At 35.5% G+C, this 24,249-nt stretch overlaps 1 protein-coding gene across 2 annotated transcripts in view; it reads left to right on the top strand.

Annotated features, from left to right (window-relative positions):
• Window positions 1–24,249, top strand: part of LOC114050103 (conserved oligomeric Golgi complex subunit 2) — a 71,952-nt gene that overhangs the window by 2,946 nt on the left and 44,757 nt on the right. Inside the window, exons 2-5 of one of the 2 annotated variants that reach the window (XM_027871667.1) lie at window positions 7,273–7,434; window positions 8,859–8,924; window positions 15,009–15,089; window positions 16,897–17,000. In XM_027871667.1, the coding sequence (XP_027727468.1) occupies window positions 7,273–7,434; window positions 8,859–8,924; window positions 15,009–15,089; window positions 16,897–17,000 (413 nt within the window). The remainder of the gene's footprint in view (window positions 1–7,272; window positions 7,435–8,858; window positions 8,925–15,008; window positions 15,090–16,896; window positions 17,001–24,249) is intronic. The other variant, XM_027871668.1, reaches the window with a different exon arrangement.

Below are 24,249 nucleotides of genomic sequence, written 5' to 3'. Positions count from 1 at the left end.
AGCCAAACTGCCCTCTCTGTCTCTCACACACTCCATCTCCCATCTTTGTAGTGGCCATCACCCATGCTTGGTTTGCACTTCTTCCTCACAGCTGCCTCATAGAATCTCTCACTTCCTTCACTATGCAGCTCAGGCACCACTTCCCTGAAACCCTTCTTGTTCTCCTCCCCTCCACTCCTTTGCCAACTGTTAGTTCGCTCCTTTCTTAACTACCTGGTATTTATTCTTAGTTATTCTGTATATACTATATATGTATATTCTGGCTCCCTCTGTAGCGTGTAAACTTCTTCAGAAGAGGAGTTGTTTTATTTTTGTCTTTGTGTCCCCAAGCACCAAGCACAGCTTCTGGCATATGTAGCAGGTGCTTAATAAATTCTTATTGATTGATGGGTAATATTTCTGTTTCTTTGGGGCATGAAGAATAAACAATACCTTTTACAGGATCAGTTCAATTCAATTCAAACCTAGAATGCTGTGCTACAGATAGAAAAGCAACAGTGAAATGTTGATAAGTAGTATTCCTTTTACTGGGAGAATACATACGTGTGAATACAACGTAAGTGAATGCAAGGTAAAATTCTAAAAGGGTCAGAGCAATGAGTAATAATGTGGGAATCACAGAAGAGGTGGCCTTTGAGTTGAGCCTTGAAGGAAAAGGAGGATTCTAAAATGGGGAAGTGAGTCAGGAATGCATTCCAGGCCTGGGCACAACTTGTGTGAAGTCAGGGAGAGGGAAATGAGATGCTCCCCTGGGGTCTGACCAAGAGAGTACAGTAGAAATACACTTCATGTGAGTTAGGATTGCATTAGCTTAGAGAACATCATGCTGTTAAGTCATAGTTGTCTGTAAAACTTTTCACATTAACTGTTTAGTCAAGTCAGATACTTAAGATTTTTTTCATAAGAGCTACTGCTTTAGTTATGCTATTCATTTTTTAAAACATATATCTAGGACTTTACATTTCTCTTTATTGTTTAATTTTTAAAATTTTCTTTCTGTGGCATGGATATCCTTTGCAAATGCTTTATGTAATCATGGAGATGATTTTTATTCCCAAAGCCTGCAGAGCACAAGCACTGGAATACTTCTACCATATTAAGTCAACAAGCATTTATTATGCACCTACTATGTGCCAGGTACTATACTAAGTACTGGAGATACAAAGTAAGGCAAAAAACAATACCTGCCCTCAAAGAGCTCACAGTCTAATAGGAGAGACAACATGCAAACAACTATGGGCAAACAAACTATATACAGGATAAATTGGAAGTAAGCAACAGAGGGAAATCACTAGAATTAAGGGGGAACTGGAAAGGCTTCTTTTAGAAGGTGGGATTTTAGCTGAGATTTGAAGGAAGTCAGGAGGCAGAGAGAAGGAGGGAGAGATTTCCAAGCATGAGGGACAGCTCTTGAAAATGCCTGGAGTCAGGAGATGAAGTGTCTTGAAAAAGAAACATCAGGGAGTCCAGTGTCACTGAATCACATGGTACCAGAGAATGGGGAAGGGAAATAAGGTGTAAGAAGACTAAAGGTATATGAAGCAGCTAGGTGGTGCAGTGGAAAGAGTGCCAGGCCTTGGAGTCAAGAAGATTCATCTTCCTGAGTTCAAATCTGGCTTCAGACATACTAGCTGTGTGACCCTGAGCAAGTCATTTACCCCTGTTTGCCTGAGTTTCCTCATCTATAAAATGAGCTGGAGAAGGAAATGGTAAACCATTCTGGTATTTTTGCCAAGAAAACCCCAGATGGGGTTATGAAAAACTGGATAGGACTGAACCGACTGTACAATAGCAAAAAGGTATATGTGGGGGGGCAGTTTATAATGAGCTTTGAATACTAAACAGGATTTTATATTTGATCCTGGAGGTAATTTTTTTGGGGGGTGCGAGGCGGTTGGGATTGTGACTTACCCAGAGGCACATAGCTAGTAAGTGTTATGTGACTGAGGCTGGATTTGAACTCAGGTCCTCCTGACTCCAGGACAGGTGCACTATCCACTGTGCCACCTAGTTGCCCCCCTAATATTTTCTAATAAATGCTTTCTTGGGTTTTTAATGATAGTAATGTAAAATTGTACAGAACTCAGGAAGTGTAGATTCTTTATAAATGTAATAGTCCTTTATTTTTATCTTTTAAGGTCTTTTACACATAGCTTTTCAAATCATGTTTTTAAACTATTTAATAGTATAATAATCTGGTCTTGCAGTGGGTTTAGGAAGCTTTGAGTTTTTCATTTATGAAGAGTGCCCAAGTTAGGGTACATAATTTTTGTTTTGTTTTCGTCCCGAAAATTAAAATCAGTGTATCTCATATTCTCAAGGTGAATAGAAACATGCATATTCATTGTTTGACGATTAAAAATAAAGTTCTACAGCAGTTAAGGGAAGGAACTAATTACGAGAACATGGAGTTTAGTCCTGAGAGTGAATCTAGCATATTTCTCAACTTCCCAATTCCCTTCATTTTATAGATGAGAAATTGAATGACGTACCCAAGGTCTCTGCCTCTAAATCCAGTGCTCATTACACTATACCGTGCTGCCACTTCTAATCTGGCTTTTATAATACCATTTTACTATATTAAGTAATAGTTGTCTTTTTGGAGGTGGCATAGTTGTATCAATAGTCCTGTCTTGAAAAAAAGCTAAAGCAGTGTTTGACTGTACAAAATAAAAAAATGACATTTAGGACTAGAGAAATGATACTTCCACTGTCCTCTGACCTAGTCACACTATATTTGGAGTATTGTGTTCTGTTCTGTAAGACTTATTTTAGGAAGGACATTGATAAATTGGAGAGTATCCATATGATGCTTGTTATATTGTGAATTGAGGACAACCATGATATTATAGGGTTTCAGTTGCTATCACAAGGGAAGCAGTTGAAGGCATTTGAAATATTTAAATTGAAGAGAGAAGACATTTCCCCTAAGTGAAACTATTGTCTTCAACTGTTTGAAGACCACATAGAAGAGGTGTCTTCTGCGTGGCCATAGGCAGCAGGACCAGGAGCAATGTTAGTTGAAGAGGTAATTTTATGCTTGATATAAAGAAGAAATTCCTAAGAGTTAGACTTCTCCCTGTCTCCCTCATGGCATGCCCTTGTTCCTCATTTCTACCTCATAGAATCCTCTCTCTTCCTTTCAAGACACAAATGAAGTAATACCTTCTGTGTGAGGCTTTATCCTATGTCCCCAACTGCTAGTGCTTTCTGTCTCAAACCACCTTGTATTTAAATATTTTGTATTTTTTAATATTTAATCTCTTTATGTTTATTCTGTCTATGCTTATATTTGCTTGCTAAATTCCCCACTACAATATAAACTCCTTGGGAGTAAGACTTGTTTCTTCTATTGTGCCTATATTTTCCTACAAGTCTTAGTTAAAGTTTTGCCTTCTGCAAGAAGCCTTTTCCAGTGTTCCTTAATCTTAGTGCTTGCCCTCCCTCCCTCTGGGACTACTCCCAGTTTATCCTGTGTAAATCTTGTTTGTATATAGTTGTTTGTGTGTTGTCACCCCCTACTAGACTGTGAGCTTCTTGTGGGCAGGGACTGTCTTTTTTGGCACATAGAAGTTGGTTAATAAATGCTTGTTAATGGCAAAGGTTGAATGATACTTTGTCAGGTGTGTTGTAGAGAGGACTCTTCTTTCAGGATATTTGGAATTCCAACTCCTAGATTTTTGGGATAGTAGCTTCTATTTAATGTCAGTGCTTTTTATGTTACTCGTCAGTGCTTTTTCTAGTGAACCAACTAAATTACTTAAAAGCGATTTTAAAAATACGTGTCTGAATATGCTGTTTTAAAAACTCTTCAAATTCAATTCAGCCAAAAGTTAGTAGATAACCTACTATATGTCCTACACTGTGCTAAACTCTTGAGGATAGCAAAATTAAAATGACACGACCTGCTATCAAGAAACTTGTAATCTAATGAGAAGCATAGAATACATACAAAAGACTTTAGTCACCTGGTAGACTGTGACAAGATAAGGGTAAGATCTGGACAAAATCTTCTAGGAAAATATGAGGGATAGATCATTTTTAGCTGGGGGAACCTGGAAAATCTTTATACAAGGGGTGGCACTAGAGCAAATCTTTAAAGGAAAATGATTTCCACAGGTAGAGTAAATAAGAACAAGGAGATTAAGTACAGATTAGTTCCAGGTATGGGAGACAGCTTGAGATCAGGGAACAGCTAGCAGTCCAATTTGGCCAGAAGGTAGAGTACAAGAATGGAAGTAGTATGTAATAATTTTGTAAAGGAAGCTTAGAGCCAGATTGTTGAGCACGTTAAATGCTAGCCAAAGGAATTTATATTTTATCTTATAGGGAACCAGTGCAGATTTTTGAGCAGGAAGTCTCTGTGTCTTAAAAATATTATTTTAGCATCTGTATGAAATATGGATCAAAGAGGGGGAGAGACCAGAGGCAGTGCGGTCAGAGAAGGACTCTGAGAGAATAGTGAGAGGTGATTGAGGGCTTAAAGTTGAGTAGTGACATTTTATGTGGAGAGTAATACTGTGGACATAGAATTAGCAGAATTGGAGGCTGCTTGAATGATAGGAGTGAAGGAGATGGAAGAATCAAAGGTGCTGTAAGGTTTTGAGTCTGGGTAATTGGGAGCATAAGGATAATATGAACGGAAATAGGAAATTTAGAGGGAAGGAATATTTTAAAGAAGACAAATTCCTTTGAGCTTGAGGCACTTCTGGGCATCTTAATGGAGATGTGTGACTGGAACTCAGGGGCGAGATTAAGGCTAAGTGAACATAATACCTACCTACATGCATACATAGATACACATTTATCTATATGTACATATAAGTACATATATCCACACACATATGTGTGTATAAATCGTCTGCCTAGAGATGATCAATTGAACTTCTTTAAGTTTATGAGATCACCAAAAAAGAGAATCTATACTTCCAAGTTATTGATAAAAATGATGAAAAACACAGGAGTGATGATGTCTTGGGACCTGAAAGGGAACAGACAGAAGAAGGAGCGAGAGAGCAATAAAGGTACCAGTTATGAATTATTGTTAATTATTGCTTGTCTCTATGTAACTCATTTTAACCTATGGCTTCCAGGCTTTGAGAAGCATCTTCTGTAAGTCCTTTGAAAGGGCTTAGATCTTTGACTTAGAAGCCTACTAGTCCTCTATTTAAATTCCTCATAACCTTTAGGAAGGCATTTTTTGGATACAAAGGATGACTCTATGCCTCAATTTTCCTTTGGGGAATTTTATTACCAACTTAATAGTTTTGAAGTATTTGTGAAAGTACCTGAGAAAATTAAAGTATGTGGCAAATAATTTTCATACATAGTATGTGAAGTTTTTAACTTTATCAGTAGTGGACATCCATAATAAATTCTTGTTGGTTGATTGATTTTTAGGAGATAAAAAATGTTTTACATGAAAATTGTAAGGGAGGTCAAAGTTCCGTTAGATTTTAACCTAGTGTGCCAAGTTCTGACCATAATGTTTTGCTCCAATTCCAGCTGAAAGATCTTCCCCTTTCTCTCATCTCCAAACTCTTCCAAATCCTGTCTATCCTTTCAGGCCTAACTCAGGTTTTGTCTTCATTATGAAAGCTTTCCTAACTTTCCTAGTCCTCTTCTGAACTTACCTGACCTGTCTGAACTTATAGTATTTATCTGTCATTAATTTTATGCATTTCATAGTCTTTGATTATCTTTATATATGAGTATATAACATATATCAAGCAGTTAGGTGGTACCAGTGGATAGAGTGCTGGACTACTCTTCCCTGAGTTCAAATCTGGCCTCAGGCATACTAGCTGTGTGGCCCTGGGCAAGTCATTTAACCCTTTTGGCCTCAGTTTCCTCATCTGTTTAAAAAAAAATGAGCTGGAGAAGGAAATGGCAAACTACAGTATCTTTGCCAAGAAAACCCCAGACACAACTGAAATGACTAAACAACAACAACATAACATATATCTGTGCTGTATATTTATACATTTACTATGTCTACATATACATATGTTAGCTATATATGTAAGGATAGAGTATTTATATAAAGGCCTAGAAAGTAGGGATAGTGGATTATTATTATAATCATCATCATTGTTATTATTACTAATATTATTATAGTTGAGTCTCCCCATTTTGCCTAGGCTTAAAGTGGAGGGGCCTAAATTCCATTTCTGATTTGCAGAGGAGCTTTGAGCTGCTCTGTTTCCAAAATGGGCCAGTTCACTTCTCCTTCAGCAATGTGATGGCCCTTGATATTGTGAATTTGCCATATTGATGTTCAATGTACAAGTTTTGTAATTTTCCAAAGGCAATCTAGCCCACTTTCCTCCTCCTATTTAATTCTAGGCCCAAATTGTTGTTTATTTGTGTTCTTTGTCCAAAATCTTTATAATAATCTATTTGGTTCCCCCTATACAGATGGAACTCCTATATGGATCAAGCTCTTTTGAGTTTTTTACACCCTACCCCCAAAAATTACTTTAAAAACTGCTTCTAAGAAGTTTATTCACCTAACTTAGAATTTTTGTTATAGCTGTGAACAATTTATTTCCTCTTGTTTTTATTGTTTCTGTTTTGTAAAGTGATCCCAGGTGAATGTTCTAAATAATGTCTTAGGTTTTGAACATGCCAGTTATGAGCCATGTAGTATTAACTAAAAATCAATTAAATACTTGGAAATTGTGTTCACCAGATATTAACCATTAGTGTTTCATTATTTCTGGTATTGTTTGAAATTTATATTGAAATCCTAGAACTGTGATGATTTTGCCTTGTCTCCTTATCTTACTGATAGGGAAACTGAGTCACCAAAGGTAACTAATTAACTAATGGTAGAGCTGAGAGTAGAAACTATTCTTTCTGATTCCTTAGGTCATTGTTCTTTCTACCTAATTATGAAGCATTGTTGCTGTTTGACTATAGGACTCCCTATGGATGAGTGAAAATAAGATGTCTTTCAAGTTTGTCTCAGAGAGCACAGTGTAATTCTTTCCCACGTTAGGGCACATTTGTTTGATTAATAAAGGCAGTTGCAGAATTTAAACAACAATAGAGGGTGCTCTTGTTTAATGCAGCCTCATTTTGAATTCTGCAGAAAGTGAATCTCTGTCATTTATATTGCTGATAGTCCTGTTACTTGATTTTTCCCTAGAGCTATATAACTTGCCACAGAAGTAGGATTTTCTTTTGTTATTTATCTTAATATTTTCTTTTTTGAATGTTGGAAATTATTGTAAATATTGTATCTTGTTTTTTTTTTTGTTTGTTTTTCAGGATGACTTTGATGTTGATCATTTTGTGTCTGACTGTAGGAAACGGGTCCAGTTGGAAGAACTTAGAGATGATCTAGAACTGTATTACAAACTTCTTAAAACAGCCATGGTAGAACTCATTAATAAGGATTATGCAGACTTTGTCAACCTTTCTACAAATTTAGTAAGCATTCAAGCTGGATATCTATATAATTGTTAATGTTTTATCTGAGTGATTTTACATTTGAAATTTTCCATTCTAACTTTTATCCTTGATTGATTTTAGAAGGTTGAAGCATCTAGTTAACAGAGAAGTTAACTTGTTAAATATTTTTCTTTCTTTTCTTTCTTTTTTTTTTTAACTTAAGCATTTGAAAACCTATTTTTCTTTAAGTGGGTTCCTTTATTGGTCTATCTTTTTCAGTTAGGTCAAAATAGAAGTTAGCACTTTATTAAATGGCAATAATGTAATGATCATGACTATTTGGGGGAAATTTTCCATTTATTGAAGTAAAAACTTCAGTGACTTAGTCAAATTGGAAGACCAGTCTGAAATAGTAAAAAGTGAAAATATAGGTTATTTTAAAAGAAATTTGCCATGGTTTAATTTATTTGCAAGTATAAATGCTAAATTGGAACTAGGCTAAGGGAATATTTACCATTAAATATCCTTAGGAGACTTGTGCTAACTAATTTATATAATTAGCCTCAGGAAGCTATAGCATATAAATGGAAAGGTTCAAATGCATGAGGATATAATATTTGAATAATTCTTCCTTTTTAGAATTTTAATTTGCTTTATAGACTCTTTCTTTATTGATAATACAGAACCAGCTTAGCTCTTTTGGAATTCTAGCCATAGTTCAAATGAATGATTACTCTCTTTGCTTTTGGAAATTTACAACTTAAAGTACCAATAGGTTGCACTGAACTCTTCAAGTGATTTTTCTACTGTATTCTATTTCTAAACACCTTGAAGTGCTTTTTTCTTTTTGTCTCCCCAGAGCTTACACAGGCTTTGGTGTATAATAAGCACTTAGTAAATGTTAATAAGTTACTCCAGGTTGCTTAGAGTTTTCTTGAATATTATAATGTCCAAGGAATGTAATAAAAATTTGTTTTGGTTATTGATTATCATAAGTAAATAATAGAAGCACATTTCTTTCAAATTGCTTTTCAAATTAGTTTTATTTCCTTTCATTCTTGTCTTTCCCTCTCCCGTTCCCTTTTTCCCTCCCACTCAGTTTTCATCTGTTTTCACCTCTCTCCCTTTCTCCCTTGGGTGCTCTGTCTCTCTCTGTCTCTCTTTTTATCTCTCTGATTTTGAAGCTTCATACAAAACAATTTTTATTATATTCCCATATAATTTTATGATGGAAGACATATTCAGTAACAGTAGTTGGAAAATTATATTTTTGTTAGTTTGATTGCTTGTTGCAGCATTATATAATAGTAGACTTATATGATATAGAAAAGGATGAATTGAGGATTGAATATAGATGTTATCATAAGTGAATATGAATCTAGTATTATTTTCTGTTGATATTTATCGTAACTATCACTCCTGATAATTATAATGTGTGTTTGTTAACAAAATTTCCTTTTTAGGTTGGCATGGACAAAGCCCTCAACCAGCTTTCTGTGCCTTTGGGACAGTTACGAGAAGAGGTTATGGTGGGTACAAAACAATGAGTCATGTCCTACATATTAAAACATAGAATGTTTATTATTTGTAGGGAAAATAATTGGGTAAATTACTATAGCTCCAACCAGAAATGAAATGATGTATTGTTTTACATGTGAAGTGATTTCACAATTTTTAAAAATTTTGATTTGATGAGAAAGATGAAAGCAATAGATTTTGTGAATGGAAGTGAAGGAACCTAAAAAACTCCTGTTATCTGCTTCACAGGTGGAGTATATATAAATAATTGTCCATATATTTTATTACTAATTTATGTCATATAGGCCACTGAGCATTAAGGTATGCTGCTGAATCAGTAAGGGCCAGAACACTCTGCTTATTGTGCTTTTTATCCTTCTTAGATTTGTCAGGGGGGTATTTTGGGGATTGATTTGATCTTATAGAGCCCTTTATGTTATAGGTTGTTTGAACTGGGAATTTACTTTTTAAAATCATTAGGTCCTTAAGTAGATACAAGGACATGTTATAATCAGATTTACTTTAGATTAGTAGGCTTCAGCTTTTCCCTGAGTAGTGAATTTTGATTTTCTAAAAGTCTTGTGATTGTTGAAGTTACTGATAGAAGGATTGGACATGTTGATACCCAAAACTCTTCCCTCTTTCTGAGAATCTGCCAAAGCATCCTAATATCAAAGGGTAGTGGCATGTTGAGGACCCCTGAGGATCCTAAAACTCATGGCAGTATAAAAATATGTCATTATTAGAATAAAACCAACCCTGAAAGAAGGTTCTGTGGATTTATTTCCAAAAATTCTTGAATTTATCATTTTCATTTTTTCTTGCTTATGTATTGCTGTTAAATTGGTTTGTGTTAATATCAAATGTGTCAAAACCTTTTGTTTTTTTAGGCTAGATTTTTGGTTTGTGCAGCTAGGTTCTTAAATATTTTCAGATATAATTAAAGTGTGTGCCATTTTTATCTTGACTACAAACTATAGTTTCATGAGCAAGTCTTCCCCGTTCCATATAAAAAAGACCCTCACACATCCTACCAACCTCCCAAACTGTTACTCTTTATCTGTCTTCCTTTTCACAGCCAAACTGCTAGGGAAAAATTGTCTACACTTTTTGTCTCTTCTTCGCCTCATATATTTTTCAGCCCTTTTTAATTTGACTTCCAGTCTCATCATTCAGTTGAGATTGTTTTCTTCCGGGTTACCAGTTATCTCTTAATTGCCACATATTCTCCTTGATATTTTCTTCTCTTTAGGTTTTCATGATACTGGTCTCTCCTTGTTCTTCTTCAGCCTGTCTTAGTGCTCCTTCTCCATCTCTTTTACCAGATCTTCATCAGGTGATGCCACCTAATGGTGGGCATCACCAAAGGCTTTGCCCTGGGTCCTATTTTCCTCTTCCTCCATGCTATTTTCCTTGGTGATCTCATCATTTTCCCCAGATTCAATTAACATCTGATCTGATTCTCAGATCTTCTTATATCCCACCCTAACCTGACTCCAGACCTCCAATCTTGCATTTCGAACTGGATGTTTCATAAACTTCTTAAACTCAACATGTCCAAAATTGAAATTGAATTCATTACCTTTCCCCCTCTAAGCCTTCTCCTCTTCCTAATTTTCCTGTTTCTGTCAAGGTTACCACCATCTTCCTACTTACCAGACTTGTAACCTAGGTGTTATTCTTAATTGCCCACACTCTTTCACCACCCACATAAAATCTCTTGCCAAGGCCTGTTGATTTTACCTTCTTAATGGCTGTCACATATGCCCCTTTCTTTCTTCTAACACTGTCACTATCCTGATGTAAGCTATTATCACCTGATACCTGGATTACTACAATAGCCTGATAGTTGGTCTCCCTGCTGGAAGTCTCACCCCACTTCAGTCCAATACTCCACTCATTTGCCAAAAGGATCTTCCTAAAGTGCACTCTAGCTCCCATTCCCAATAAATTCCAGTAGTTATCTGTCACTTCCAGGATCAAATATAAAATCCTCTGTTTTACTTTTAAAGCTTGTCCCTTTCCTACCTTTCTAGTTTTCTTACACTTTACATCACCTTTCCCTCCCCCCCTATGTATTATGTGATCCAGTGACACAGGCCTCCTTGCTGTTCTTTAAACAAAACATTTTATCGCCTGATTCTAGGCATTTTCCCTGGCTTTCTCTCATGCCTAGAATTCTGTGTCCCTGGTGTCCTTGGCTTCATGCAAGTGCCAGCTAAAATCTAACCTTCAGCTAAAGACCTTTCCCAATCCCCTTTAGTCCTAATGCCCTCCCTGTGTTGATTATCTTCAATTTATCCTGTAGATAATTTGTTTCTACATGATTATTTGCTTATTGTTTCTACTATTAGACTGTGAGCTCCTGGAGGGCAAGGACTCATTTTTTGGGGGGAAGGAGGGTTGAGGGTAGTGATAGCCTTTCTTTGTATCCCCAGCTCTTTTCACTGTGCCTGGTTCATAGCAGGCACTTAATAAATGCTTGTTGATTTGGTAACACATCTGATGGCCCTTTTTTAGTCCTTATTCTTTTTGACCTGCCTTCCTGGATATACTCTTCTACCTGTCTATCTATGCCTCTCCTATCCTATACTTGTGAAGTTAATTTTTTTGTCCCTAAGTACAAGACTTTACATTTGTCCCTGTTAAATTTCATTTTATGAAATTTAGCGCTCTAGCCTGTCAAGATCTTTTTGAATCCTGACTTTGTCATCACTGTGTCATCCTTCCTAAAATTTGTCATATTCATATCTCTTCATATTTTCCGTAAGAATAGTGTGAGATAATTTATCAAGGGCTTAGCTAAAATCTAATTAAATGATATCCACAGCATCCACTTCATTTACTTAAGAATCCTGTCATAAAAGGGAATAAAGTTAGTCTGGTATGACCTGTTCTTGATGAATCCATTCTGATTCTTTTTAATTACTACTTCCTTTTCTAGGTGTTTACCAACCATATCTTTAATAATGTATTTTTTAAAAAGTCCCCAGGAATCAAAGTCAAGCTCATTGGCTAATAGTTTGTAGAGTCTGGTCTCTTTACTTTTTGAAAATTGGGACATTTGCCTTTCTTCATTCTTGTGGTACCTTCTTCTTTTTCCACCTAACACTGATAAACTCAGTAGTCATATCTGACAGTTCTTTCAGGACCTGAGGATGATAGTAAGATAATATTTTTAAAGTACTTAGCACCGTGCCTTGAACATATCAGGAGCTTAATACATACTTGTTCCCTTCCCCCCTCCTTCTTCCTCCTGTACAACTCTGATACCGGTTCATTGTTCATCTGTACTGTCTGTCTCAGATACACATTCTGTTAGACAAGCTCTGTTTGAAATCTGGGAAATAGACATTCTTCATCATGATTACAGGTCTCTTCTAGGATTTTTCAGTATATTGGGGCACGATGAAGTCAGCATAGTTGTCTTAAAGAATCTTAATTCTCTTTGAACCAGCTAATATGTTAGAACATTTTAGGCCTTCCTATTCTAATGAAAAATAAAGATGTGAAAGTAACCAGTAAATCTACCTTCTTTTTAGATAGAAAAATATAGGAAAATATGAAGTGCTTTTTGAAATCTCTCATGGTTAGAGGACTGGCCAATTCTCTCATGACTTCAGCTATCACCTCTGCATGGACTCCTCCCAAGCCCTTATCTTTCACCTGAATCATAGAGTCAAATGTCATATTTCAAGATATTGAGAAGAGAGTAGTAGGGATAGAGGTGACAAATTAAATAATGTTTTCTACGAGTTTAGTTGTGAAAGAGATATCATTTTAACTTGAGGCATGTCAGGATCAAATGAAGGAATGAGGAAAACTTGGACATATTTATAGGTAGTTGGAAAGAAGGCAGGAGAAAGGAGAGATTTTGAAGAGAGTAGACGTTATGATCAGAAAGGGAAATTTCGTGATACAGGATCATGGAATTAATACAGTTTTGGACAATTAGGACCGTGGGAATGATATGTGGAATAGACCAAGTGAGGAAAGGAATTAGGAACCTGTTTTGATAATTAAGGTATAATTATCCCTGTGGACTGTTGAAATTAAGTAAACAGTTGAGTCAAACAGGTTTATGAACTTGGAGGCTGGGATGTTTGGGGGGATATCATCATGTTTTTTTAAGTCTCCAAGTGTAGGTGTTGGAATGGAGAGGAAGACTGTGAGCCTATTACTGAACTTTCAGAAGGAAGGAGAGTAATTTAGAGGCCAGTAGATGACTACAACAAGGATGTGAACATGGCTGATGAAGTGGACCTTAAAGGAGGAAAGGTTATTAAGTGATGGCCGGAGAGGGAAGGTTTGGATTTGGTGGTGAGAAACAAAGAATTTTCCTGTTCTTCCTGGCCCGTTATACCAGGTGGCATAAGAGAAGGAGTGCTGGATACTAAAGAGGTCCAGGGATTCAGGAAGGAGCCAGATTTCCACGAATGTGAAGAAATGGAAAGAGTGTGAGATACAGAGGTTTAGGATGAAGGGAAGTTTCTTAAGGATAGAAAAGGTTTCAGAGGAGACATAGTAAAAAGGGATAGGAGGTGGGATAGGAAGTAGGGAGAGGTGATAGGAGTAGGGTAAGAGTCAGAGAATGAGTAGTGGTAACAGGAGAAAGGGGCTTTTACCTTGACATCTTTAACTGAATCACAGTGATTGGGTTCTGAGGAATTGACTTTACTTTTCATAAACCAAAGAATTGCCATTTAACTTGAATACTCCCACACTCCAGGATCCTATGATTGCAGAAGATGTAATTCCTTGTAGCACAAGGAAAGAAGCCAACAGAGAGATCATGTCATGTGTTTTGGTTGATAAATACTTGGTGATCCATTCCCCAGGGCCATTTCTTTTATGATATCCAAAGTGGCAAGAGATTATGCGCTCAAAAGATACTTTTCTTATGGAACATGAATTTGGCTCCTAGTTAGGCATGCTATCTGAGGCCCTGATCTTGGTGTGGACGCTGAGTGTTTCTTAAGGGCTAAAGTGGTGTTTTTTTTCCCAGAAGGTTGAGTGAAACAAGCAGAGTAGGAATTGACTTCACATGTGTCTATATGTTCCAAGGTAAGGAGGCCTCTGAATCCAATTCTTGAGTATTCCCTATTGGAGTCTCAGTCTCCTGGGGCCAGTGTTTGAAAAAGGAATGAAAGGGTTCAGGGGCAAGGATCTTGGTCCCTGCCAACCTTCCTGTCATGATGGTGGAGGGTAAAGGCATTGTTGCTTTCTCTGATGATTTGACAAAACCATCTGTAATCCTAATCCAACTAACCTTGTTCACTTTATGTCATACCATTTCTCATGTATTCTCTATGCGCTATTCCCTGAATACATCCTTGCTTTTCCTATCCCTTTTTGTTTGTGTTTTTGCATAATCTTAAAATTCCCTGTTCACAAAACCTTCATTTGTTTGCATTCTATCCTTTTTTCTAAGCCCAAATTAAATATCGCCTCTTCTATTAATTCTTCACTCAAATTAAGTTAAATGATTTCTCCTTTATCTAATCTGATACTACTTTATTTTCTTATGTACTTAGATTTTATTTTGTATTTTATTTTCTTTGTACCTATCCTACTTTCCTCTACTAGAATACGCTTATTTGTTTTTTTCTCCTCTAGTGTCCTATATTATTATAGTTTTATGTGATTAACATTTGTTGAATAAGCAAACTTTTTGTTTTCTTTCTTTCTAGTAATGAAGTCCTTTTGATTCTTTCTTTCATCTTGTTCACTCTAGTTCAGACCTTAATTACCTCCCACCAGGATTATCAGAATTATCTCCTAATTCCTTTCCTCCTCTGATCTATTCCAGTTATCACCCTATAGTCCTAATAATCCTAAAACACCATTGTCGTCATATAACATTCCTGGCCTATAACTTAAATTGCCTACTTTTGCCTATCATATAAATATTCAGTTTCATGAAGCTTATACCTCGTGTTCTTATAACACTTGGTATAGTATTGACAGATAGACTCTTAGTACATACTTATGCAACTGAATAAGCAAATAAGCAAAAAAAAAAAGTGCTAATATTATACCTTATTTGTTATAGCCATGGGTTAATTTGTTTTTAACTTATGTTGCTTTTTTTTAAGAGCCTTAAGTCCACTGTCAGTGAGGGAATTCGGGCAGTTGATGAGCGAATGTCTAAGCAAGAGGATATAAGAAGAAAAAAGGTATGGGCAAATATATAAAATACCAATATAAAAAGTTCTTTTAAAAAGAACGGTAGTGGAGTATAATCAAAGGAAAAATAGCAAGGAAATATATTGGTTGTTGGCATGTTATTTTGTTCATTAACTTATCATCATGGCTTTAATTTTTTTTAAATATAGCAGTCTGGTTTCTTTGTCACTAATGCTCACTTATTTTTTCAGGATCTTTCCCCCATATATTATTTTTTTCATGCTTTTAAAAAAACTTCGTAGGTTTAATCTTATGTTTCCACTAACTTTTTGATGTAAGTAGGTCAGATCATAAAGTTAGAGAATTTTTAGAATCATCTAGTTCAGGTATCAGTTTTACATATAAAAATGTCCGGTCTCAGAGATAGATGTTAAATGGTTTTCCTAATCTCACGCAACTAGTTAATGCAAATCTGCGACTAAAATAGAACTCAGGCCTCTTCTCAGGTTACTACTCTTTCTAGTATTAATAATGATAATAGCTGACAGTTATACAGGGCTTTGGGTTTTACAAAATGCTCAACAAGCTGTGAGGTAAAGTACAGCAGATAATATCCCATTTTACAGATAAGAAAACTGACACAAAGAGAGGTTAAATAACATATCCATGGAGTCAGGACAATACTAACTTCTTAATTTTATGGATGAAGAAATGGGATAAGACATAAGTGAGTCATCTAAAGTTATACAAGTGCAGAGCTAGAAATAGAACTCAAGTCTGCTATCCTAATCTAGTGATCTTTCCAAAAGACCATACTGAGAGTAATCTTCCACAGAAAAAACTTGTTTATCAGTATAATGTCTATAGCCAAACCATCTGAAGGCACATAATCTTATCTGATCATAGAAGACTAGGAGGATTCAGGCCTGGTTAGGACCTGGATTTGAAGCCACCTGGGAATTGTAGATGTTGTAGGTCTTAAAAGTGTGACATAGTGGATAAATAACTGCAGAATGATTGCCAAACTTCAGTGGTAAAAGGATTTTTTTTCTCATGGGAAGTTCCTTACACCAGTGAAATAACAGGTCTAGACCCTCCCCAACAACCACCTCACCATTGGAAAAAAAGAGGAACACACACTCACATACACACAAATTTGTAAACTTTACTAAGGCTGAGAAAACAGATCTCCTTGACAGACTTATCTGTTTACTTATTTCTGATCATTATGTTCCTATTAGCTCTTATCCATGACACAAAACTTATCTTTTGTAAAGAAGTGGCTGTTTTTACCCATCCCTTCAAAATACTCCTCTCTGCTTATCTTTACCCTGTTTCAGCTATTTTGAAAGTGCTTAACTATCTATAAAATTATGTCTATTTACTCCCACATATACATGTAAATGTGGTTGTTATGTTCAGGATTCTTGGTATATACTTAGTGCATATATGCATAAAGAGAAAGATCTAACAAGAAAATAAGCACAATTAAAATTGAGGGAGCTCAGAAAAAGTAAGGCAGAGGAAAAAGTTCATGGTTCGAAAAGGGGGTGGGGGAGGGAGCAAGGATAGAAAATTTGAGGAGTAAGGAATGTCAGCATTTGTTACAATAAGCCTCCTGTATCATGCTGTAATAAAGCAAGGCGATGTATTTGTTCTGGAAAGTCAGTCTTAATATTTCTTTGTGTTTTCAATGACAAATTTTAAGACATAGAAAACCGTTCATAACTTAAAGGTTTTGACTGAACAAACATTACCTTTAAGTCTTGTCCTGAATTTAGACTCAGGAAATAAGGTAGTAAAGATAAAACGTCATGAAAAGATTTCTTTCTTACTTTTTTGCTTTATTCTTTACAGATGTGTGTGTTGAGACTTATTCAAGTTATTCGCTCAGTTGAGAAAATTGAAAAAATATTAAATTCCCAAAATTCTAAGGAGACATCTTCATTAGAAGCAAGCAGGTAAATATGTAAGATAGCCATTTTTTTCCAATGTACCCATTAATTGTTTTTTTAACCATATCAATCATATTTAGCTTATCACAATTTTATAAGTTGTGGCTTACTTAAAAAAGAACAAAATGGACCCACATGAACTTTTAAAAAGTCATGATATTAAAAATCTAGGTTTGTGACATGTAGTTAAAATTCTCTGTGTTACTTGAATTATATAACTTATTTCCTATGAATAATTTTCATAGCAACCGTAAGTTCTCACACTTTCAGAACCCTAACTTCAGGAACCAGAGGCAGAATGTTTTTGCTGCAAGTCTTTGTCTCTGAAATTTCCCCTTTTGATGTATATAGCCATTGTTGACCTCTGGGGCATGATATATACATTTGTCAGACCAGTATGCTCTAGGTATCTTGCTGACACCTATTTTAAATATTTTAATATCTTAAAATATTTAGGATGAGCTATAAAAACTTTTCAAATGAACATTAATGTACCTTGAGTCTAAAGTGGCATAATGGGGCAACTATTAACAAATTTAATAGGCATAATGCATAACTTAATAAACATTTCTACTAATCTCTGGTAAATCATTTAAAAGAGATTGCTAAGAGATTGTAACACTAGAACCAGGGTTTTTAACCTTTTTTGTATTATGAACCCCTTTGCTAGTCTGGTAAAGCCTAAGATCTTTTCTCATAATATTGTTTTTAAATACATAAAATAAAATAGAGAACATAACAAAGGAAACAAATTATATCAAAATAGATATATATTTTTTTTCTCATCCAGGTTCACAGACCCCCTGAAATCTATCCACAGACCCCAGGTTAAGAGCCCCTGCACTAGAATGTTATGAAACAACTTAGAAGATATTTATTTAAATCATAAAAACAGAAAAGAATGACAAATTAGCATAAGACAATAAGGTCTGTGAGCTCTTATCTACCACTCAGACTTGTGATTGGATAACCTAGGGATTCTTATTAAAATTAGTCTAACATTTCAGCTATATCTGTTATGTGTCTGCTACTTCTAAGATTATTTCTCATACTGAATTCTCTTAATCGTCTTGACATAAAAGAGATGGGAATAAGACAATTCCTCCTAGTTCTTAAGTAACAATATTTTTATTGATTATCGACTGTGTGCAAGACACTGTTAGACATATATAAAGAAATATAGTGTCTAATTTTTATCTTCAGTAGTCAAGTTGAGAAGGCATGATGTACATAACAATGTGATACCACGCAGGAGGATCATAAATATCTGGTAAGGGGTACATAAAGTAAATTCTATCAGATTTTGGAAGATGAAGTGATTACTGCCAGTTGAATTGGTCAGTGAACACAGGATAGATATGATTGAGTTGAACTTTAAAGATTCAGCAGTCTTTGCCTAGGAATAAAGGAACAGGAAAGAAATTCTAGGCAGGGACTACTGTGAGAGCAGAGTTGGGGAGACAGAAATCACAAGATGTATTCAGATGACAGTGAATCCATTAATTTGCTGAAGTTGGAAGATTTGAGTTGTAGTATGGTTGGAAATTCGGCCTAGCCTAATCCCATGTGATGTCTGTGCCAATTACTTCAAAAAGAACAGGTGATCATTGGTCTCACTCCAAAGATTCTGGACCATCATAGGGTCCATATGTTCCTGACTGAAACATAGCCAAACTATGAATTTATGCTTTATCAAGCAGCTTGGCAGTTTTATGCCTGCTTTTGGAACCTTATTTCACATAGATGGTTCTCTTTAACATTAATGCTAGTTTTGTACATGTCGGGTGATTTGTAGCATGAAGCTACTTCAATTCAATATCTCATTTTTTCTAGCTTTCACAAAATACATATACACACACATACATATATGCTCCCTACTGTTTGGGTGTGTCAGGATGGTAATTGATGGGGGGAGCAAAGTAGTTTTGTCTACAATCTCCACTTCCAAATATATATTTGGAGAGCTTTGGACACAGTAACAGGCTAAGGATATGTGACTGGAATGTTCTTTGATTTACTTAATGATAGTTAACAGGGGTCTTATCTATGAAGTCAGATGCTTTGGAACCATCTAGCCTGAAATGGACACTTATCTATGAAATTAATGGGAAAAGAGTGGGAGACCTTTTTGGCTGATTTCAGGGGTGAAACCACAAAGCTAGGGTCACTTAATATAGGATACATATCAGTGTCTTGTTGGTACCAGGAGAATGGCTTTAGGTTATTTTCTTAAGTGAGAAACCAAAGATCTTATAGAGGTGCTTATGTTTCCTGTCCCTTCCCTTTTGAGAGGGATACGCTTTCTTCATATATCTTTTTTTTATTCTAGGTGAGTTTTTTGAAAATAACATTGTTGGGGTTTTTAAAAAATTTTTAATCTACTCTGTCACTCTTTTTCATTTATTGGATTGTTTAATGCTTTCACAAAGTTATGAGAGTTAGGTTTATATTTTTCTGCATTTGTTATATTCTTTTTTTCTGAATTAGGTTTTTTTCTCCCTTTCTGTATAAAAATAGTAGTCTTTGTTTATTTTTGTTTAAATTTCTTTAAAGCAATTCTATTCCCATAGGTTCTCATCCTCTCATTTTCAACCTCCCAAGTGAAATAGTGTAGAAGGAGAAGAGGTCCCAGGGTAGAAAATCCTATGGAATACCCACGCTTAGTGGGCATGACCTGGATGAAGATCCAACAATGAAAGAGCTATCAGATAGGTAAGGTAGGAGAACCAGTAGAACTGATTTTAAGTAGTGACTCAAAAGCCTAGAGAGAAGAGAGTATCAAGGAGAATATGGTGATCACAGCCTGCAGAGTGGTCTAGATGAATGAGGACTGAAAAAAGGCCATTAAACTTGGCAATTAAGAAATTATTAGTAACTTTGGAGATTAAAGCCTATTACAATAGTCCAGGTATGAGGGGATGAGGACCTGCACTGGGGTGGTGGCAGTGTTGGAAGAGAAAAGGGGGCATATACAGGTAAAAGTTAGAAAGGTAGCATTTGATGGGATTTGGTAACTGATTGGAAGTGAAAGTAAGGAATTGAAGATGAAATTAAAGGCATAAACAACAGCAAAGAGATTAAATTACCCCTGTTTACAGATAGCAACATAGTTTATTTAGAAAACCCCAGAAAATCAGAAAAAAAACTGATTGAGATAATTAGTAGCTTCAGGAAAGTAGGAGGATACAAAATCCTCCCTCTCTTCATCAGTATTTCCTTAGAGCAGTAATACAAATCAGAAAGAAATTACAGAGAAATCTCATTCAAAACAATTACAAAATACATAAAATAAAAAGGAATCAGTCAGTCAAGATACTCGAGACATATATACAGTTTCAAAACATGGAAATAAAGGAACACTTGAAAATTGATAGACATTCTTCATGGTTGGGCAGACGCAATAGAATAAAGATGAAAATTCTACCTCAGTTAATTTATACTTTTAGTCCTTCACCTGTCAATCTACCAAAGACACAGAGACAAAATGACAAAGTTCAAACTGTATTATAAAACAGTAATATCAGAACTATCAAAGAACTGTCTGCACTACAGACACAAGCCTACTAGAGACAATTTTTATTATTTTTAGATTATTCCAAATCTAAGTATTTTTCTGTTGAAAGCAAGAAATGTCCAAACTGACACAGTTCTTTCATACCATTGGATGTCTTTCTCGCAAGTCGTTTTGATGCCCCAATTTAATAGGATTCTTGTACAAGGAATATTTCATTGTCAAGACTGATCAAAGGTCCAAAGATTAGGTAACAGTTCAGTTAACAATTTGCTTCATCTATCAGGACAATAGTCACTTAATTTTTCGCCACAATTTTGGAGAATTGTTTTCCTAAAGCCATCCCTCATTGACCACTCAGTTCAGGGATTGTCATTTCCAACTGGTCCATGCCATCCTAATTTCCATTAACTGAAGTTATCAAAAGAATTTCTTCCCTTTAAGTGGGATCAATATCTTAATCTAGTCAAGGTGGATTATTCAAAGGTTTCTTGCTCTTATTAATTACTTGAGTGTTGAGTCTTTTCCTAAGCTGATCTGAAAAGAGAAGGATGTTGTTTTGGAATTGAGAGTTAAAGATGTCTGATAAAGTTTCTTATCCAGATTAATCAATAGGCTTCAGACTAGGATAATTTTTAAATGTTTTAATATTTCCAGAAATGGGAATGGGGGCTGGTTTGTCTGCTTCCACAAAATGATTTGTTATTGGTTAAAAAAATAGAAAAGCTAATCATTACAACAGAATCCGTAGCACTTGAAGTCAGTAGCCCACACTGTTGATTAAAAATACTTTATTACATCATATACAGCAGTAAACTCCAAATGGATATGGGACCTATATATAAAAGATGTTATAAAAATTGGAGATTTTTATATAATACATATGCTGCCATGCTCATCATTCCTTGTATTCTTGCTAGATGTTCTGTTGCTGGATCTTCTGGACCAAACCTCTAAAACATGTAGGATCTTTGGTAAACATACTTTAACTGTTAGCTTCTTAAGCCTTGCCCTTGATTTTTCTTTAAGTCTTTTTTAGATGTATTAATCATGTTTCTCTTATTGTGTTATAAACTTCTCAAGGGCAGTGAATAAAGTGCTTTCAGTTTCATCTGTAGTATCCTCTTACAGCATTTAGGGACATGCCTATTTCACTTAGTGGGTATTTGTTAACTATAGTTAACTAAAGGACTTGTAGGAAAAGATTCTTTTCAGTGTTTGAATATTTTAACTATAAAATAGATTGTACCAAAGTAAGCATAAGTTTTTCCAAACTTTCAGAGAATAGAGAAAAGATGGGTATGATTCTGTGGGAAAGAGTTTAAAAGTAGAGGTAGTTTGAGGGATAGAATGAAATTCTTACAATAAAACTGGGAAATTCTGATAATAAAACTGGGAATAATTCTGACAAAAAATAGTAATTATGCTGTACTCCAGTGGATCCGTAATTTCATCAGTGTTAGTGGTCTTTCCAAAGGTATGATTGACAACCCATCAGTGCTGTCTTATCCTGTGTGGTTCTAGCTGTTTTCACATTTTGCTAAATGTAATGCCTGACTTTTGCGCTTTGGGGCCAGACTAGTGATTTCATTGGAATAGGGAACTTGTACAGAGGAAACTTCCTTTACCAATGCAGATTAGCAACTATTCTGCTATTTTTAATCTTACCTTCGAACACTGAGAGGTTAAGGGAATTGTCCAGGGTCTATTTAAGCCAGTGTGTATCAAAGGTGGGTCTATGAACCCGTGTCTTCTTGACTCTGAGATCATGTTGTGCCACCTCTCCTGGTATTTTACCTTTAGAAAACATTTTGATATATTATTTTGAGGTAAGGGATCTCAATAGACTAATGTAGTTAACAGAAAGATCTTCATGGTCACATTCAAGGAGGTCAAGTACAAGATATGGAAAACAAGAGCACACAGCCACAGAACAGTACAAAAGACTACAGGGGAGCTGTAATAGTTGTCAGGAAAGATAAAGCCCAGATTGACCTGAGATCTGAGAAATTTTTCAGGGAAAAAAAAAACAAAATGGACACTTTTAGGTATATTTAGGGTAAGAGGAAAAAAAAACAAAAGAAGATAGGTCGGAGAACAACATTGCCATTTGAAATAAATGGGGAAATTGCTTGATAGTTGAAAGCAGATTACTCAAATTTTTTTTGTTTCTGTATTTGTCAGAGAATGATTTTGTGTCAGAAAAGATGCAAGAGGGAATTGAACGACAAGATATGTGAGGGATAGTAAAACAGAATCTAGCAACTTTGAAAGAAGTTCTTTTCCAGCTTAGATGAACTATATATAGGATACTGAAAAGATCTTACAGAATCAATACTTGAAGTCCAGTCAGTGGTCTTTGAGGAATTATGGAAAATATGAGAGATACTAGAAAATTAGAGATGGGCATTTTTTTTAAGCCGGTGATAAAGATCGTTGAGCTTGGTGTAATATCCAACTGTGTACATTTTTTAAAATTCACTTTTTTTTTAAAATTTCTGAATTCTTTTCCTCTCACTTCTCCCTTCCCTACCCATTAGAAAGCAAGAAAAACAAAATGTATTACAAGTATATGTAGTCAAATAAAAGAATTCCTGCATTAAACACATTACAAAAGTATTTTTTAGTCTGCATTGAATCCATCATGTCTCAATTTTGAGATAGGTAGAATGTTTGATCATAAATACTCTAAAGAGTTGTAGTTATTTGTTTTGTTAATCAGAGTTCCTATTATTAATAAATTTATTTATTTTTTTAGTTTTCATCATTTACTTCCACAAGATTTTGAGTTCCAAATTTTTACCCCATCTTGCCCCTCTCTCCACCCCAAGATGGCATGCATTCTGAATACTCCTTCCCCTAGTCTGCCTTCCCTTCTGTCTCTCCCCCCCTTCTCTTATCCTCTTCCCCTTCTATCTTCCTGTAGGGCAGGATAGATTTCTGTACCCCATTTCCTGTATAACTTATTTCCCAGTTGCATGTGAAAACATTTTTTTAAACATGTGTTTTTAAAACTTTGGGTTCCAAATTTTCTCCCTACCTCTGTCCCCACCCACCCTCACTGAAAAGGCAAGCAACTCAATATAGGTTATACATGTGTAGTTATGCAAAACACTTCCATAGTAGACATGCTGTGAAAAACTGTTTCCCGTAATCCTATCCCCCCCCATTTATTCTATTCTTTCTTTTGACCCTGTCCCTTCTCAGAAGTATTTGCTTCTGATTACCCCCTTTCCCAATCTGCTCTCCTTTCTATCATCCCCCTACTTTCTTGTCCCCTTCCCCCCCCACCCCTATTTTCCTGTAGGGTAAGACAGATTTCCATACCCAATTGAGTGTGTATGTTATTCCCTCCTTAAGTCAAATCCTATGAGAATAAGATTCACTCATTCCCTCTCACCTTCCCCTGTTTCCCCTCCACTGTAAGAGCCTTTTCTTTTCTGTTTTTTGTGAGATACTTTACCCCGTTCTACCTCTCCCTTTCTCCTTCTCCTAGTATAATTCTCTCTCAACCCTTAATTTTATTCTCCAGATATGACCCCTTCATCTTCAACTCACCCTGTGCCTTCTATCTATCTAGATATATATATGTATATATGTATATATATATACACACACACACATACATATAATTTTTTCCCTCCAACTACCCTAATACTGACAAAGGTCTCATGAGTTACAAATATCATCTTTCCATACAAGAATGTAAACAGTTCAACCTTAATAAGTCTCTTATGATTTCTC

Source organism: Vombatus ursinus, unplaced genomic scaffold (assembly GCF_900497805.2).
Source record: "Vombatus ursinus unplaced genomic scaffold, bare-nosed wombat genome assembly UNPS02014798.1, whole genome shotgun sequence".
NCBI lineage: Eukaryota > Metazoa > Chordata > Mammalia > Diprotodontia > Vombatidae > Vombatus > Vombatus ursinus.
The sequence above is the reverse complement of the archived record's forward strand: the minus strand, read 5'-3'. Positions and strand labels throughout refer to the sequence as shown.